This window comes from Gobio gobio (assembly GCF_949357685.1).
Source record: "Gobio gobio genome assembly, chromosome: 19".
Taxonomy (NCBI): domain Eukaryota; kingdom Metazoa; phylum Chordata; class Actinopteri; order Cypriniformes; family Gobionidae; genus Gobio; species Gobio gobio.
This window is the reverse complement of record NC_137112.1, coordinates 49,706,280-49,723,759: the sequence shown is the minus strand read 5'-3', so window position 1 is coordinate 49,723,759 and position 17,480 is coordinate 49,706,280. Positions and strand designations below refer to the sequence as shown.

Below are 17,480 nucleotides of genomic sequence, written 5' to 3'. Positions count from 1 at the left end.
TTTGATATAAAGTCAACTTGCAATTGCAGTTTAGATCTCACAATTCTGACTTCAAGATATAAACTCGCAATTCTGACCTTTTCTTCACAATGGACTTTTTTGCGCAGTTGCAAGTTTATATCTTGAAGTCAGAATTGTGAGATCTAAACTGCAATTGCAAGTTATGAAGTAAAATTCTGAGGAAAAAAGATTTGCGACAATTTTCGCGTTTATATCACAAATATGTAAACTCGCAATTGCGAGAAAGTCAGAATAGAGAGATAAAAAGTCACAATTACCTTTTCGTTCTATTCTGTGGCGTAAACAAGCTTCCATAGTCATAATGTACAATTAAGAGCTCATGTTGAAAAATGCTGGATTGTTCAGTAATGGCAATAAACTGGACGGCTTTTAAAGACTAATGCTGCGTTCACACCAAACGCGAATAGAGCGTCTGGCGCGAGTGATTTCAATGTTAAGTCAATGGAAAGGCGCGTTTCGCACGGCGCGAAGGACGCGAATCCGCCTCATTTGCGCGTCCAGTTCGCGCGAATGACGCGAATTGGACGTGAATTGAGCGTCATGTGCGATACGTGCGTTACATGTGAATGGTGCTTTTGTGCATTCACGCGTTTGAAGCGAATTCGCGTCTGACGCCCGAGTTGAAAAATTTGAACTTTGGCGTCAATTCGCGCCGCGTTAACCAATCAGGAGCTGCTCGCTGCGGTCACGTGGTAAAGTGACGTGATGAGAAACCCTGCATAATTTAAAAATATAACTATTGTGTCACAAATGCATTCAAAATGTTTGCGTGTGAAACTAGACGCGGTAGACGCGATTTTGACGCTCTATTCGCGTTTGGTGTGAACGCAGCATTAGAAAGCAATATTTGGCATGATCCTTGTCTTCTATTCCCGCCGTAGTAACATTTTAAATGTCCTGGAAAAGTACTGGACAATGGTTGCTGAAAAAGAGTGGGAACCCTGTCGTTAGTGAGGTGCATTGTGGGATTGAATGACGTCCACTATGGTTTCGGACACCACTACAAATGGCTGTCCCTTCAAATAATGCCCTGTTTGAGGGTATAGGGGGCGATTTCAGATTCAGCCTGAGTCTACAAAACACACTTTGTGACAATAAAATCAAAATTCTGCATTAAATCAAAAGCCAATCATACATCAAGTTTTCAGCAGCTGAGATTGTGAAGTCAGAGAGTCGGAAGAAGTCTCAAATGGTACAGTTAACATAGATTTTGCTTTATGTATATGATATTTCCCCCCAAAAATAAGAATTTATTAAATTATCCATTCCCAATAAACCAGTATCATGATCCATAAACAAGACCATTATATCAGTTATAGTGACAAACGTGTAAAACATCTAAAAAATAATAATAAACGCAAGATTGTTTCTGTTCCCTCTTTACAAAAACAACATAATGGCCAAAACCCTTCTTTAAACTTACTTATGAAATCATTAAAATCTGTTTATTATTTTAAAGTGAGTTTCTTTGACTTCGTTTTTATTTATATCTGACCACAGATTCTGAAAACAAAGGGAAATATTGCTGAAATATAGCCATTAACGGGGACAAGCGCAAAGAAGACAATAAGAGATGCTGGGAGTGTCAGACCAACTGCAACTATGAGCAATTAAAGGCATTTTAAGATGAAAAATCATATACAGTCACTAATAATATGATTTAATGGTTTATCACTTCTGACCAATAGGTGGCGCAGTTATGAAATTGATGTTGTGTGGTCCGAGTGAGGTGACAGTGTCAAAGTATTGCAGAGATACAGTCATTTTGGCATCATGCCTCATCTGCGGTATATGAAAACTGTTTCGTCTGTTGACACAAAATTAATAACTTTTTGCTGTCATGGTCTGAAGATGAAAATCAGACAAATGGTCTAGGAGGAGTTCGAAAAAGTAGGTTTGTAAAACCTAAAACATAACTTAACCCTTTAACTGACATCTCTACTGTACAGACCTTAATTCGATAGGGAATAATATCATATTTTATGATATTACACTCTAAAAAAAAAGGTTCTATATGGCACCAAAAATGGTTCTTGGCTCGTAATCATAGCACCTTTTTTAGTTCTATATAGCACCAATTTTGGTGCTTCAGCGGTTCTTCAGCGGGTCTTCAGCGGTTCTTCAGCGGGTCTTCAGCGGGTCTTCAGCGGTTCTTCAGCGGGTCTTCAGCGGTTCTTCAGCGGGTCTTCAGCGGGTCTTCAGCGGTTCTTCAGCGGGTCTTCAGCGGGTCTTCAGCGGGTCTTCAGCGGGTCTTCAGCGGGTCTTCAGCGGGTCTTCAGCGGGTCTTCAGCGGGTCTTCAGCGGGTCTTCAGCGGGTCTTCAGCGGGTCTTCAGCGGGTCTTCAGCGGGTCTTCAGCGGTTCTTCAGCGGGTCTTCAGCGGGTCTTCAGCGGGTCTTCAGCGGGTCTTCAGCGGGTCTTCAGCGGTTCGTCAGCGGGTCTTCAGCGGGTCTTCAGCGGGTCTTCAGCGGTTCTTCAGCGGGTCTTCAGCGGTTCTTCAGCGGTTCTTCAGCGGTTCGTCAGTGGGTCTTCAGCGGGTCTTCAGCGGTTCTTCAGCGGGTCTTCAGCGGTTCTTCAGCGGGTCTTCAGCGGGTCTTCAGCGGGTCTTCAGCGGGTCTACAGCGGGTCTACAGCGGGTCTTCAGCGGTTCTTCAGCGGGTCTTCAGCGGTTCTTCAGCGGGTCTTCAGCGGGTCTTCAGCGGTTCTTCAGCGGGTCTTCAGCGGGTCTTCAGCGGTTCTTCAGCGGGTCTTCAGCGGTTCTTCAGCGGGTCTTCAGCGGTTCTTCAGCGGTTCTTCAGCGGGTCTTCAGCGGGTCTACAGCGGGTCTACAGCGGGTCTTCAGCGGGTCTTCAGCGGGTCTACAGCGGGTCTTCAGCGGTTCTTCAGCGGGTCTACAGCGGGTCTTCAGCGGGTCTTCAGCGGGTCTTCAGCGGTTCTTCAGCGGGTCTACAGCGGGTCTTCAGCGGGTCTTCAGCGGGTCTTCAGCGGTTCTTCAGCGGTTCTTCAGCGGGTCTACAGCGGGTCTTCAGCGGTTCTTCAGCGGGTCTACAGCGGGTCTTCAGCGGGTCTTCAGCGGTTCTTCAGCGGGTCTACAGCGGGTCTTCAGCGGTTCTTCAGCGGGTCTACAGCGGGTCTACAGCGGGTCTACAGCGGGTCTTCAGCGGTTCTTCAGCGGGTCTTCAGCGGGTCTTCAGCGGTTCTTCAGCGGGTCTTCAGCGGTTCTTCAGCGGGTCTTCAGCGGGTCTTCAGCGGGTCTTCAGCGGGTCTTCAGCGGGTCTTCAGCGGTTCTTCAGCGGGTCTTCAGCGGTTCTTCAGCGGTTCTTCAGCGGGTCTTCAGCGGGTCTACAGCGGGTCTACAGCGGGTCTTCAGCGGTTCTTCAGCGGGTCTTCAGCGGTTCTTCAGCGGGTCTTCAGCGGGTCTTCAGCGGTTCTTCAGCGGGTCTTCAGCGGTTCTTCAGCGGGTCTTCAGCGGGTCTTCAGCGGTTCTTCAGCGGGTCTTCAGCGGGTCTTCAGCGGGTCTTCAGCGGGTCTTCAACGGGTCTACAGCGGGTCTTCAGCGGGTCTACAGCGGGTCTTCAGCGGGTCTTCAGCGGTTCTTCAGCGGGTCTACAGCGGGTCTACAGCGGGTCTTCAGCGAGTCTTCAGCGGTTCTTCAGCGGGTCTTCAGCGGGTCTTCAGCGGTTCTTCAGCGGGTCTTCAGCGGGTCTTCAGCGGTTCTTCAGCGGGTCTTCAGCGGGTCTTCAGCGGGTCTTCAGCGGTTCTTCAGCGGGTCTTCAGCGGGTCTTCAGCGGGTCTTCAGCGGTTCTTCAGCGGTTCTTCAGCGGGTCTTCAGCGGTTCTTCAGCGGGTCTTCAGCGGGTCTTCAGCGGTTCTTCAGCGGGTCTTCAGCGGTTCTTCAGCGGGTCTTCAGCGGGTCTTCAGCGGTTCTTCAGCGGGTCTTCAGCGGGTCTTCAGCGGGTCTTCAGCGGGTCTTCAGCGGGTCTTCAGCGGGTCTTCAACGGGTCTACAGCGGGTCTACAGCGGGTCTTCAGCGGGTCTACAGCGGGTCTTCAGCGGTTCTTCAGCGGGTCTACAGCGGGTCTTCAGCGGGTCTTCAGCGGGTCTTCAGCGGGTCTTCAGCGGGTCTTCAGCGGGTCTACAGCGGGTCTTCAGCGGGTCTTCAGCGGGTCTTCAGCGGGTCTTCAGCGGGTCTACAGCGGGTCTTCAGCGGGTCTTCAGCGGTTCTTCAGCGGGTCTACAGCGGGTCTACAGCGGGTCTTCAGCGGTTCTTCAGCGGGTCTACAGCGGGTCTACAGCGGGTCTTCAGCGAGTCTTCAGCGGTTCTTCAGCGGGTCTTCAGCGGGTCTTCAGCGGGTCTTCAGCGGGTCTTCAGCGGGTCTTCAGCGGGTCTTCAGCGGTTCTTCAGCGGGTCTTCAGCGGGTCTTCAGCGGGTCTTCAGCGGGTCTTCAGCGAGTCTTCAGCGGTTCTTCAGCGGGTCTTCAGCGGGTCTTCAGCGGGTCTTCAGCGGTTCTTCAGCGGGTCTTCAGCGGGTCTTCAGCGGGTCTTCAGCGGGTCTTCAGCGGGTCTTCAGCGAGTCTTCAGCGGTTCTTCAGCGGTTCTTCAGCGGTTCTTCAGCGGGTCTTCAGCGGGTCTTCAGCGGTTCTTCAGCGGGTCTTCAGCGGTTCTTCAGCGGTTCTTCAGCGGTTCTTCAGCGGGTCTTCAGCGGGTCTTCAGCGGTTCTTCAGCGGGTCTTCAGCGGTTCTTCAGCTGTTCTTCAGCGGGTCTTCAGCGGGTCTTCAGCGGGTCTTCAGCGGGTCTACAGCGGGTCTTCAGCGGTTCTTCAGCGGTTCTTCAGCGGGTCTTCAGCGGGTCTTCAGCGGGTCTTCAGCGGGTCTTCAGCGGGTCTTCAGCGGTTCTTCAGCGGTTCTTCAGCGGGTCTTCAGCGGGTCTTCAGCGGTTCTTCAGCGGGTCTTCAGCGGGTCTTCAGCGGTTCTTCAGCGGGTCTTCAGCGGGTCTTCAGCGGTTCTTCAGCGGGTCTTCAGCGGGTCTTCAGCGGGTCTTCAGCGGTTCTTCAGCGGGTCTTCAGCGGGTCTTCAGCGGGTCTTCAGCGGGTCTTCGACTAAGGTGCTATATAGCACCTCTGAAGAACCACTGAAGCACCAAAATTGGTGCTATATAGCACTAAAAAAGGTTTCCCTATGATTACGAGCCAAGAACCATTTTTGGTGCAATATAGAACCTTTTTTTTTTTAGAGTGTATAGAACCTTTTTTTTTTTTTTTATATTGAATAATATTGCCTAAATATTGAGGACCCTTCAACCAGTTTGGATGCGTTTCATTCTAATTGGTCATTCTACTTATGACCAGTTGCTTATGATTCCATTATAATGTGGAAATTCATCAATTAATGAGTTTACATTTACATTATTATATGGAATCAGCTACTACAGTCAGCCATTGAATACTATGGGACTATTTTGATATATTTGGTATATATATATTTATTTTCATGTAACAAATCCAGTGTAATTATATAGTTTACCTGACTGATTTAATAAGTCTGTAACACAAATTAAACTCCAAAAAATAGTCTTGTTTTTTTAAAATAACATATTTGATTATTCCAAATAACACTGGAATTTGTAGGCCAATTTCCTTTATATTTCTGATGTATTTACTCATTTCATGCCCAATGTCACTCATCATAACCCATAGCCTGTTATAAGGTGCTGTGGACTCTGATTGGTGTTATGTTGTGTGTTATGTTGTGTGTTATGTTGTGTGTTATGTTGTGTGTGTTTCAGGGAGTGTGCCAGGGCTGCGGCCTGCAGAAGCGGGTGAGTTTACCCGCAGGGCGTTCAGCGCTGGGAAGCTGGATCTCACTGAAGTGGAGGGTCTGGGGGATCTGATCCATGCAGAGACAGAAGCCCAGAGGAGACAGGCTCTGCGACAGATGGCCGGAGACCTGGGCCGCATTTACCAGGACTGGAGAGTTCGGCTTAAGCGAGTAAGTCAATGTCATCTGACCACCACATTAGCTCAGCCCTGATTGCTTTAACCCTTAATCGTCCCTCAGGGTTTACGTTTGAGGCCCTTGTGCTCAGATAGACCCCAAACTTTTACAGAGCGATTGCATAAGGAAATATATTTTTTTTACATGGAAAAATATATATCATTTTTTTTATTTACTTCTCAACTATACATTTATGCAGTGTTTTTGTGGGTATTTGGCAGTTTTTTACCTATTTACTGCACAAATACTTAACTATGTCATAAATTGGCTCATTAAAAATTTGTCACTTGAATGATGATCTTAAATAAATATAAATAGTTTTTGGACATTGCTCTATGTGTTAGGGATAGAATACCGCCATCTGTAGGTTTGTGGAAAAACTTTAGGAATTATAGTTAAAGAGAAAGAGAGAGTGCAATGACCACATTATCCACTAGAGGTCCAGAGGGAAGTTATGCAGAAGTTAAGCTGCCTTTCATCTTTCTTTTATTTGCCCTTTTCCCTCTCTTTCTCATGATTGTTCCATGTTGCATTTGTGATCTAGTATTTGTCCTTCATTTATGTATGGAATTTTTTCAGATTTATGCCTGTTTTGTTGATTTTATTTGCCAGTTTCTATAAAAATACTCTCTGTTGCAGTCACACACATTTGTGTGTTTGTGTGTGTGTGTGTGTGTGTGTGTGTACGAGACAGAAAGTTTGTTCTACTTTGTGTTTATGCTCTAGGACCAGACCTTGATATAAATGTGGACATTTTCAGATTTATACTGGATTAGTAAAATTTTTTTGACAAAAAAAAAGTGAATTTATTTTCTTTTTTACACTTTCCCATTCATTTTCAATGTGGGGTCAATCTGACCCCGAGGGACTTAAACGGTAATTTTTTTTTTTACACACCTTTAGAACAACTAAATCAAGCACAGATTTTGTGTGCATGTTTAGATAGATTATTTAGGAAACGTCACAGAGTCTCATGGCCCTGAGATGAAGGGAACACTTTTTAAAAATGGAGGAAAAGTCCAGTGGGGTAAGCTGGACCGCAAGGGCCGATTAAGGGTTAACACGTTTATCAGTGTGAGTCCGGGAAACTCCAGACAGATGCTGTACACATCTATAATGTGGGAACTGTTGAGTGGTGTACGTGTTTCCTAATGGTTATCAATCAGGGAAACACACCAACATGTGTTAAAATGTGTTTATGTTGAAAACAAGAACAATGAGTTCGCAAAACTTCCCTTTGGATGAATCACATTGGCAGGCTTTGCTCTCATTAATTTGGTCAATTTTAAAAGACTAATTTTATATCTTCAATAAATGCATCTCGATTTAAGAACCTTTAGACGTTTGCATTGAAAACAAGATCAGGCATAACATTATGACCGGTGAATAACACTGATGATCTCCTGTTAGTGGGTGGGATATATTAGGCAGCAAGTGAACATTTTGTGCTCAGAGTTGATGTGTTAGAAGCAGGAAAAATAAGGAGTAAGGATTTGAGTGAGTGGCCAAATTGTGACGATTACACGACTGGGTCAGAGCATCTCCAAAAACTTATGAGCCAAGATTCTGCGCTCAAACGTCAAACTACTCCTTTGTTTTTGAGTAGGCGACCTCTAGCGGACGGAAGAGTTACATACTGCACCTTTAATATATATACATACGACTATATGCATGCAGTGTTAATTTCGTTGATGAATAATTTTCGTCATAATTTTCGCTTACACAAACTGTATTTAATTTCATTCCCATTTAATTCATAGTCAGGAGGAAAGACATTCAATAAAGTATCAGGGTTATAATAGTTCACTAAAACCATTAAAGAAAAATCTTTATTACTTGAAATTAAATAAATGTTAACTGAAATTAAAAACTTATTTGAAGCTTTAGCTTAACCTGATATGGCCAACTAAGTTATAAAAACTATTTAGATGTTTTTAAAAAAGTGAATTGAGCTCTTTTGTGTATTTTTAATGTCAAAAACAAAATGAGGTCAAAATGTCAGTTCAAGTGACAGTCGGTTATGTGATGCTTAAATGCTTAATGTATGAACTAAACTCGTTAGATTTTAGGAGACTAAATCGACTGTACTTATGATATTTAGTCGACTAAAACTAAAAACAATTAAAAACAACAATTCTAAAACTAAATGGCATTTTAGTCAAAAGACTATGACTAAAACTAAATCAAAAGTAACACTGTATGCATGAATCCATTCAGGGTTAATGCAGTTGATAGATTGGAGAACCAAACACGTTCAAACCAGTTCAGAAATATGCTCTTTGGTGATCGGACAAGTGCTAGTTTCCTTAAGTGTGAGGAACGGAGGCAGAATTGGCTGTTGAACATGATTTATATGAGAGGTTATTCTTTTTAATTTAAGGTCTTTTAAATAATTCCTCATGATTGTGTTGTGTCTGTGTGAGGTATGGTGTGCAGCTATTGTGTGTGTGTGTGTGTGTGTGTGTGTGTGTGTGTGTGTGTGTGTGTGTGTGTGTGTGTGTGTGTGTAAGAGTGTGCTGATTGCTCCGAGCGGGAGACAGGACATCCTGAGTCGGGTGTGTGCCAAGGGGTCAGGCCCTCAGGAGCCGATGCGATGATGGCTAATGGGTTGAGTGACGACTCCTGGAAGTAAAACAAAGGAAAGTTATGATGTACAATTAATAGGCAATATTTAAAATTCTGCTCTCCAGTATCCACACCAGGGGCCTCATTTATAAAACTTTGCGTAGGATTTGCGTCAGAAGTGGCGTACGGATGAAACATAGGACGTGCGTACTAGGGATGCCACAATTCTCAATATAATATTGAAGCGTTCGGTACGGCATTCACGGTTCAATACACGCTTGTGAATTGCGGTTTTTCGGTTTTGCATTTCATTAATTATTTTTCTACAAATTCTATAAATTTGACTCCATCCCAATACTGAACAACACGACATACATTCACAATCACAGGTTAGTGGTGGAGTTATACTCACGGGACACTATAGATATTCACAATCACGAAAGTTCATTCTTTGCATGCGTTTTACAGCCTTGCCGGTTAAACATGCGCTCTTCCGAGCGCGCGCACTAAACGCCTGTCAAACACGTGATTACTGGACTCAGTAGTCGTCTTACTGCGCTAATACTGTCAAATACACACAAGGTTTACATAAACACAGTCGGTTATGTCTAAAGTGAAAATAAAATCGCAATCGTGTCTGTATATTAGATGTGTAGAGGTCTTAAATTGACAACAGCGCAGCCTATAGTGAACACGCGATCCTTAAAGGGACAGTTCACCTATAAAATTGTCATTATTTACTCACTAATATTGTTCCAAACCTATATTCATTTCTTGATGACAGAATTTTCATTTTTGAGTGAATTATCCCTTTAATGTTAATACAACAACAAAAGACAAAGAGAAAATCACTCACTGCTCTTGACTGAAAACTTTAATACAGCTTTAATAAGAATCAATGTATATTTTATAGTGACGTCTATGTAGTGTTTTAATTTTACATTTATTCATTCAATTTCATCCTTAAATGCTGCTGTACAGCTCTGAGCTGCCAGTGTAAATCTTTATATATATTTATTTTATATTTTACAATACACTAGGAATGTGTACAAGGGTTTTTTAAGTAAAGTTTTAAGTTTAAGGAAGGTTTTTCAATTATTTTAAGTAAATAAAGAAAGAAAATAAAGAAATAAAAAAATATTTTACTTTTTTCTCCTTAACCTCTTGCTGTTCCTGTCACTTAAAATGGAAAAGCAAAAAACTGATGTGACAAGCCATCAGAACCGAACCGAAAACCGTGGTTAAAAACCGAGGTGTGTATTGAACCGTGGACTAACTGTAGTGTTGCATCCCTAGTGCGTACGCACAGAAATATTTGGATTTATAAAACCGTGCGCACGCACATCCTACGCAGTTTTCCCTTAATAAATCACAATCAGTTCTAAATGTAGCGCAGCTTTTGCGGCTTCATGTCACGCCCATAGTTGCCCATAAATAGTCCGTGAAACGCCCACAAGTTAATAATCATCGATTGCGAAATCATGGCAAACACAGAGAGGAATTCAAAAAAACGTAACTTCACTCAATGTGAAGTAGAAATTATTCTATTATAATTTAAATTATCCTTTTGGTATTACTAATGCCAAAAAGGCACTTGAGGTGCAAAAGGTTGCAGACGCCGTAAATGCTGAAGCATCACAACCTCAGACCGTGGCCGAAAAAAAAGAAGAAATGGTCGGACATCAAAGTCGAGGCAAAAAAGCGTAGCTGACCCCTCTTGATGAGAGACTTGCGGCAATTATTGGGGAATCCCTATTAATCCCTATCCCTATTATCTACGTGGAAATGGGAAAATTCAGTGCAAATGTAATTTCTTGCAGTTTTCTGAATGGTTGAGACATACGTCATATGTTATTTTATCAAAAATAAAACAAACTAAAGGCATTTGCATGAATACCATGATTCCGTAGCTGATGAAGAAATTTTTACTACGAAAACAACTTTCCCCAGTGGACAATTAATACATCTATCTATCTATTTATCTATCCTAATTATCTATCTGTCTGTCTATCTTGCATCTATATCTGCTCCGCCAGACGGACACATTGACGAGAATATCAGTTTTGTACATTATTTCGTTCTGTTTACCATATTATTTATGAGGATGAATTGCATAACATGCCAATATTATTGCAGAACATATTTCACTTTTTTTTTTTGCATTTCTGTTGTAATTTTCGTTTGATTTTGTTTGTTTTACACTGCAGATCGATCAAACGGGTGTTCGTGTCGGCTGTTAATAAGACTTGCTTTGTGAAGTCTTCATGTTATTTATGAGAGGCAGTATTGCCATTTCTTTTACACACCGGTCTACAGTTTCACACACTTTCACGTGTTTCTTCATCTGCCGACGGTGTCGCCATTTCTCATTTCACCCGTTTTTGTGCGTACGCCTGGGTCAGAGCTTGCGTGAAGGACCGCACATTTTCCCGTCAAGTTTGCTTTTTATAAATACCAATTATTGCGTAGAGAGCGGCGTACGCCTTCTTTTGTGCGTACGCAACGTTTATAAATGAGGCCCCAGGGCATTTGTGACAGACGTTCAGATCTTCTCACGTCCATTGAAGCACAATCTTCCCAAATTATTCTGGATAACGTCACGTTTTGAATAGTGATCGACCGATATTGATTTTTTAGAACCGATACCGATAATTTTAGTTTTTATGTGCCCGATAACCGATATACAAAACCGATATTTATTTACTGTCGTTCTTGAACTGAACAAACCATTTTATTTATAACAATCACTCCCTCCTTGCATAGAAAACAAAACAAATCTTATTTATACACCAATAAAAAGAGGGGTCTGAAAGAGTAAAACATAAAGTGCACTGTTGCCAAACTGTTTTTGTTTAAAAAATTAAATCTTCGATTAGGTGTAAAAAAAAGGGTAAAATAAATAAAGCACATAAAAGTAATTCTAACCAATTAAAAAACAAAAACAAACAATCTAAACCACCTGGAAAAAAATAGCATTGCTGTTTAATGTAGCGTAATATTCCCCATCTCTCAGCATCTGCCCCATCTGCCCTGTTTCGGTTGTTTTCATAAATGGCTCCGAAATGTAATACTTAATTTTAAACTACAGTTTTAGTAGATTTATAAACTGTTTAATAGGTTAAAGAGTGAAGGATAATGTTAAATAACTGAATAATATTCTCTGGAATATTGGAATATAACAAACAAAACATTTGCATTTCTCAAACGGTATGTTAAGTTATATCAGAATTATTAATGTTTTAGTCGTTCTAGATGATGAAATATCTGCTGACAAACTGATGTTTATCTCTGCATTTACACAGAACTACTCAAACTGCGATCGTTCGCGGAGATAATACATAATATCCATAGAGTTGTTTACTTCAATGTTTATTAGCGAATTAATGTTTATATAATTAATTCCGGTGTTTTAAACAAGTGAATCTTGTTGAAGTTACATATGCGGTGGCCATGGAGCATTTCCTGAGCATCAATCCGCAGCGCGAACAGCAAATTTACTAGCTAGATTTCAGGCATTTATGTAACATCTAATTTGTGTATTAATGACTTATGTTAAATAGAGTTTACTAATTACAGCAAAACAGGCGAGTGTACTTTACCTGGTCACGCCGTATTCTCGCATCAGATGCGCTGTAATGGCGATCACAATTCTCAAAACACCCACAAGATGGCGCTGTTTATCGGTAAAGCTGATATTACAAAACCGATATCCGATTATGGTAAATTGCTTAAATATCAGGGAAAATATCAGTAAATCGATATATCAATCACTGTCAATCACTAGTCTTGAACTTAAGGAGCTCATGCAGCCATTTTTATTAAAACAGAACCGCCACATACTAAGACTCTCTGATATTCATGGAAGGACTTTTCACATAAATTATGCTATTATGAAACAATTAATCCTCGTCAAATCTGATTGGCTGAGCAGCTTTCCAAGATTGGTACAGTGGTGTCAAGTAAAGCCCAATTTATACTTCTGCGGCGAGTGTATGGCGTAGCTATGCCGTTAGCTGTGTGTTGCACGTAGCTGTGTACTCGAGACAGTCTTAAAGGGATAGTTCCCCCAAAAACAAAATTATGTTGATCTGCTCACCCCCAGGGCGTCAGAGATGTAGGTGTGTTTGTTTCTTCAGTAGAACACAAATGCAGATGTTTAACTCCAGTGTGATAGTCGTATAATGATGTCAACGGGGATATTTTAGAGTATGAGAGCAATGAGAGTAAAAACACACAGATACCGGTATACGAATCCTTATTAAACCTGCGGCCCGTGGACACACACTGATGTCTGAAGACACCAAACCATCGGTTTCTGCGAGAAACCCAACAGTATTTGTTATTTTTTTACCTCTTATCAGACAAATGTCATTTAGTGTTCCCAGCGCCATAACTTCCGGTGAATAAGGTCAAAATACTGGCGCGATCATAGATATATACGTAGATGCCTCATTCGACCGATCCACAGGCACTAATGAGGAATCTATGTATATATCTATGATCGCGCCGGTATTTTGACCTTATTCGCTGGAAGTGATGGCGCGGGGTCAGCTGATGCAGAGCCATAGGACAAGATGAAATACATTTTTAAATATTGGATATTTTTCTTACACAAACGCATCGATTCTGCGATTCGTAGGCGGCCTGGACACCGCCTGCATGTGTAATTGCACATTGACGCGGACAACAACGCAGAAGTATAAATCAGCCTTTAGTCACTGAATCTTTCACTCAATCATTTTGTTCAAGGAACAAAACAGACAAAGAAACTGAATATTATCTCTAAAATTTACACTACGGTTCAAAACTGAGGTCTTATCAATATTGAAAACAGTATTTTCTGCTTAAAGCAACACGTCACTATTTTTGGGACTATTTTCAACCGCTGAATATGGAAACTCTTTGGTCATTTTTGAGCGAGATGCTAACGTTCTAATCAGATTCAATGATCTATGCTAAGCTATGCTAACAGTGCTAGCGGCAGACCCGGAGATCGGCTCAAAACGGTCAAACTCAACTGTTTAACTCTAGGGGAGTCAAAGAATGAGCCTTTTTGGGTAAACCATGTTACATTTTTTATGAGTTTTCGATGACTAGACCAGATGAAAAGAACAGCATTTATTTGAAATATAATTTTTTGGAACAATAAACATCACTTCTGATCAAACGAATGCATCCTTGATGAATAAAAGTATTAATTTCTCACCAAAAATTATTTAAAAAAAAAAACGTACTTACCCCAAACTTGTTACGCAGGATCCAAATGCAGCTTTAATGAAAGGGTAATCCACAATCATAGTCAACATTTCAGGCAAGGTCAAAACACAGGTGGGCAGTCCAAACCAACAAAGCAGGGGGAAAAGGGTCAACTGGAAAACAGGCACGAAATCCAAGGAACAAAGAGACATGAAACCTGGGAAAACGCTCAGAAATGCAGTGTAACACTAAACAAGACTTCCCCAGGAACATGGTTTATATAGGCAAGGTAATGAGGTAAATGAGACACAGGTGTAAACAATGAGTGCTGATGAGTCCGGGCAAAGGATTGTGGGTAATGTAGTCTTTTTTCTTTTCTTTTTTTATTGATGCTCAAAACAATACACATGTTGTAACAAAAAAAACAACAGAATACGGACAAAACAAAACAAAACAAATACATTACAAAGTTGCATCAAGCTGCAATGGCTCGGTCCAAAACCTCTGGGAGAAGGGGAGAGAAAAAAAAAGGAGACGGAGAACAAAAGAAAAACCAAGAGAAAGAGAATAGAAATAGAGTTGTAGTAGAAGTAATAATCATAATAGTAACAATAATAATAACAACAATAGTAATAGTAGCAGTAGTAGTGGTAGTAACAACAATAATATTCATGATAATATTAGTAATAGTAGTGGTAACATTTCTAATTTATAATAACAATAATGGTATTAATAATAATAATAATAATATTCATGATAATAATAAGAGTGATTGTGGTAGAAACATTTGTAATGTATTACAACCCCAAATCAGAAAAAGTTGGGACAGTATGGAAAACGCAAATAAAAAAAAAGAAGTGATTTCTAAATTTACTTTGACTTGTATTTCATTGCAGACAATATGAACACAAAATATTTCATGTTTTGTCTGGTCAACTTCATGTCGTTTGTAAATATGCATCCTTTCCTGTCATTCAGACCTGCAACACATTTCAAAAAAAGTTGGGGCAGTAAAGCATTTACCACTTTGTAATGTTGCCATTCCTTTTCACAACACTTAAAAGACGTTTAGGGACTGAAGACACCAAGTGATGAAGTGTTTCAGGTGTAATTTTGTCTTAAGGTGGGCAACAGTTCGGGGTCTTCCACACATTCTCTATTGGAGACAGGTCGGGACTGAGGCAGGCCAGTCAAGTACCCGAACCCTCTTCCTCCGCAGCCAGGACTGCAGAATGTGTGCAGAATGTGCTTTTGCATTGTCTTGTTGAAATATGCATGGACGTCCCTGGAAAAGATGTCTTCTTGAAGGCAGCATATTATGCTCCAAAATCTCTCTGTACTTTTCAGCATTAATGGTGCCTTCACAGAAGTGCAAGTTACCTTTGCCAAGGGCACTGACACAACCCCATACCATGACAGACCCTGGCTTCTGGACTTGTTGCTGGTAACAGTCTGGATGATCCTTTTCTTCTTTGGTCCGGAGCACACGGCGTCCATTCCTCCCAAAAAATACCTGAAATACTGCTTCATCTGAGCACAGTACACGTTTCCACTGTGTGATGGTCCATCCCAGATGCCTCCGAGCCCAGAGAAGTCGACGGCGCTTCTGGACACTGTTAACATAGGGCTTCCTTTTGGCACAGTACAGGTTTTAACTGGCATTTGTGGATGTAACTACTAGTGCTGTCAGTTAAACGCGTTATTAACGACGTTAACGCAAACCTATTTTAACGGCGTCAATTTTTTTATCGCGAGATTAACGTTCTTTTTGGTCTAACAAACGTTGTAGTTTTTTCACATGCTGTTGCAGCAACTAGTAACGTTAGAAAAACTACAACACCACTCCGGATGTAGCTAGACCGGAAACAAAACATCAGGCACGCTGCGGCTGCCCACACTTGTTTGGGCCATTAAAAGAGTAGACGTGGATGGCAAGCGTGAGACGCCGAAATGAGAAACGTATTATGCCATGGTTTAACTCAGGGGTCTTCAACTAAAAGTGCTTGTCTTGAGCGCTGCTTTCTGCTCTGATGGTGCATTCACACCGGACGCGAATGAAGCGTTTTGCGCGAGTGATTTAAGTCAATGCAAAGACGCAAATAGACATTCTGCGGCGCGAATTAAGCGGCGTGCATGTCGCGTCATTCGCGTCCGGTGTGATTCTGCATGCTTGACCGCGCGTCTGGGTCTGAACGCAACAGTGAGCATTGCAACGTTAACTGTTTCATTAGCCTACGTCAAAAGGCTTCGCGGTCCGGATTTGGACCGGAGTCCGCTAGTTGGCGACCCCTGGTTTAACTGCACTATAGGCGGAGTCCTAGTTTACCTTGCATGTGCACTTTGTAATTTTATTTTGTATCACCCTGTTTTGATCCCGTAGAAAGGGCTGTTGAAGGGGCTGTTTGTGCAACAAAGTATTTTTTTTCACCCTTTTATTGATGGACAGTGTTACATTGTGTGAGCGATTATTTGCTCCAAGTGTGAATGACTGCTTCAAGTGAGAATGTTGGTGTGAAATCGAACACTACAGTATGCCAATGTTGTTTTCAATAAAACAAACATTTGAACAAAGCAAGCCGATCCACTTTTCTATGTTGATAAGAGCATTAAAATAAGAAAAAATAATGGGACAAAAAGAAATCAAGGGACATTTAGAATAAATAAAAATGTGCGATTAATTGTGAGTTAACTATGGCATTAATGCGATTAATCGCGATTAAATTTTTTAATCGTTTGACAGCACTAGTAACTACGTATTGTGGTACTTGACAAAGGTTTGCCAAAGTAGTCCTGAGCCCATGTGGTGATATGGCTTCTAGATGATGACGATTCTTGATGCAGTGCCGCCTGAGGGATCGGAGATCACGGTTGTTCAGCTTAGGCTTGCGCCCTTGTCCTTTACGCACTGAAATTCCTCCAGATTCCTTGAATCTTTTAATTATGTTATGCACTGTTGAATGTGAAATATCCAAATCTCTTCCTATCTTTCTTTGAGGAACATTGTTTTTAAACATTTCAATAATTTTCTCACGTATTTGTTGGCAAACTGGCGATCCTCGGCCCATCTTTGCTCCTAAAGGATTAGACCTTTCTTGGATGCTGCTTTTGTACCAAATCATAATTACAATCACCTGTTGACATCACCTGTTTCAAATCACATCATTATTTAACCATTTTACCTCATTACTAGCCCTAAATTGCTCCTGTCCCAACTTTTTTTGAAATGTGTTGCAGGTCTGAATGACAGGAAAGGATGCATATTTACAAATGACATGAAGTTGACCAGACAAAACATGAAATATTTTGTGTTCATATTGTCTGCAATGAAATACAAATCAAAGTAAATTTTGAAATCACTTCTTTTTTTTTTTTTGCGTTTTCCATACTGTCCCAACTTTTTCTGATTTGGGGTTGTATAATAATAATATTAATAATAGTATTAATATAAGTAATAATAATAATAATAATAGTAGTGGTGGTAGTTACAACAATAATGTTCATAATAATAATAAGAGTAGTTAAGTAGTAGTGATAACATTAGTAATTCATAATAATAGTAATAGTAATAATAATAGTAACAATAACAATAATAATTATACATTTAGACTATTCAAAAAGTTTGATGTGGATACTATTCTAATGTTGTCTTTGATGGAATGACATAATCACGGGCACTCTCAACATCAACTTTGTTAAATATCTAGCGAG

The 17,480-nt window shown here is 41.3% G+C and overlaps 1 protein-coding gene across 1 annotated transcript in view; it reads left to right on the top strand.

Annotated features, from left to right (window-relative positions):
• LOC307143213 (tRNA modification GTPase GTPBP3, mitochondrial-like) overlaps positions 1 to 17,480 on the top strand; it is a 43,716-nt gene that overhangs the window by 4,277 nt on the left and 21,959 nt on the right. The window contains exon 4 of the mRNA XM_079844569.1: positions 5,803 to 6,005. Within this exon, the coding sequence (XP_079700695.1) occupies positions 5,803 to 6,005 (203 nt within the window). The remainder of the gene's footprint in view (positions 1 to 5,802; positions 6,006 to 17,480) is intronic.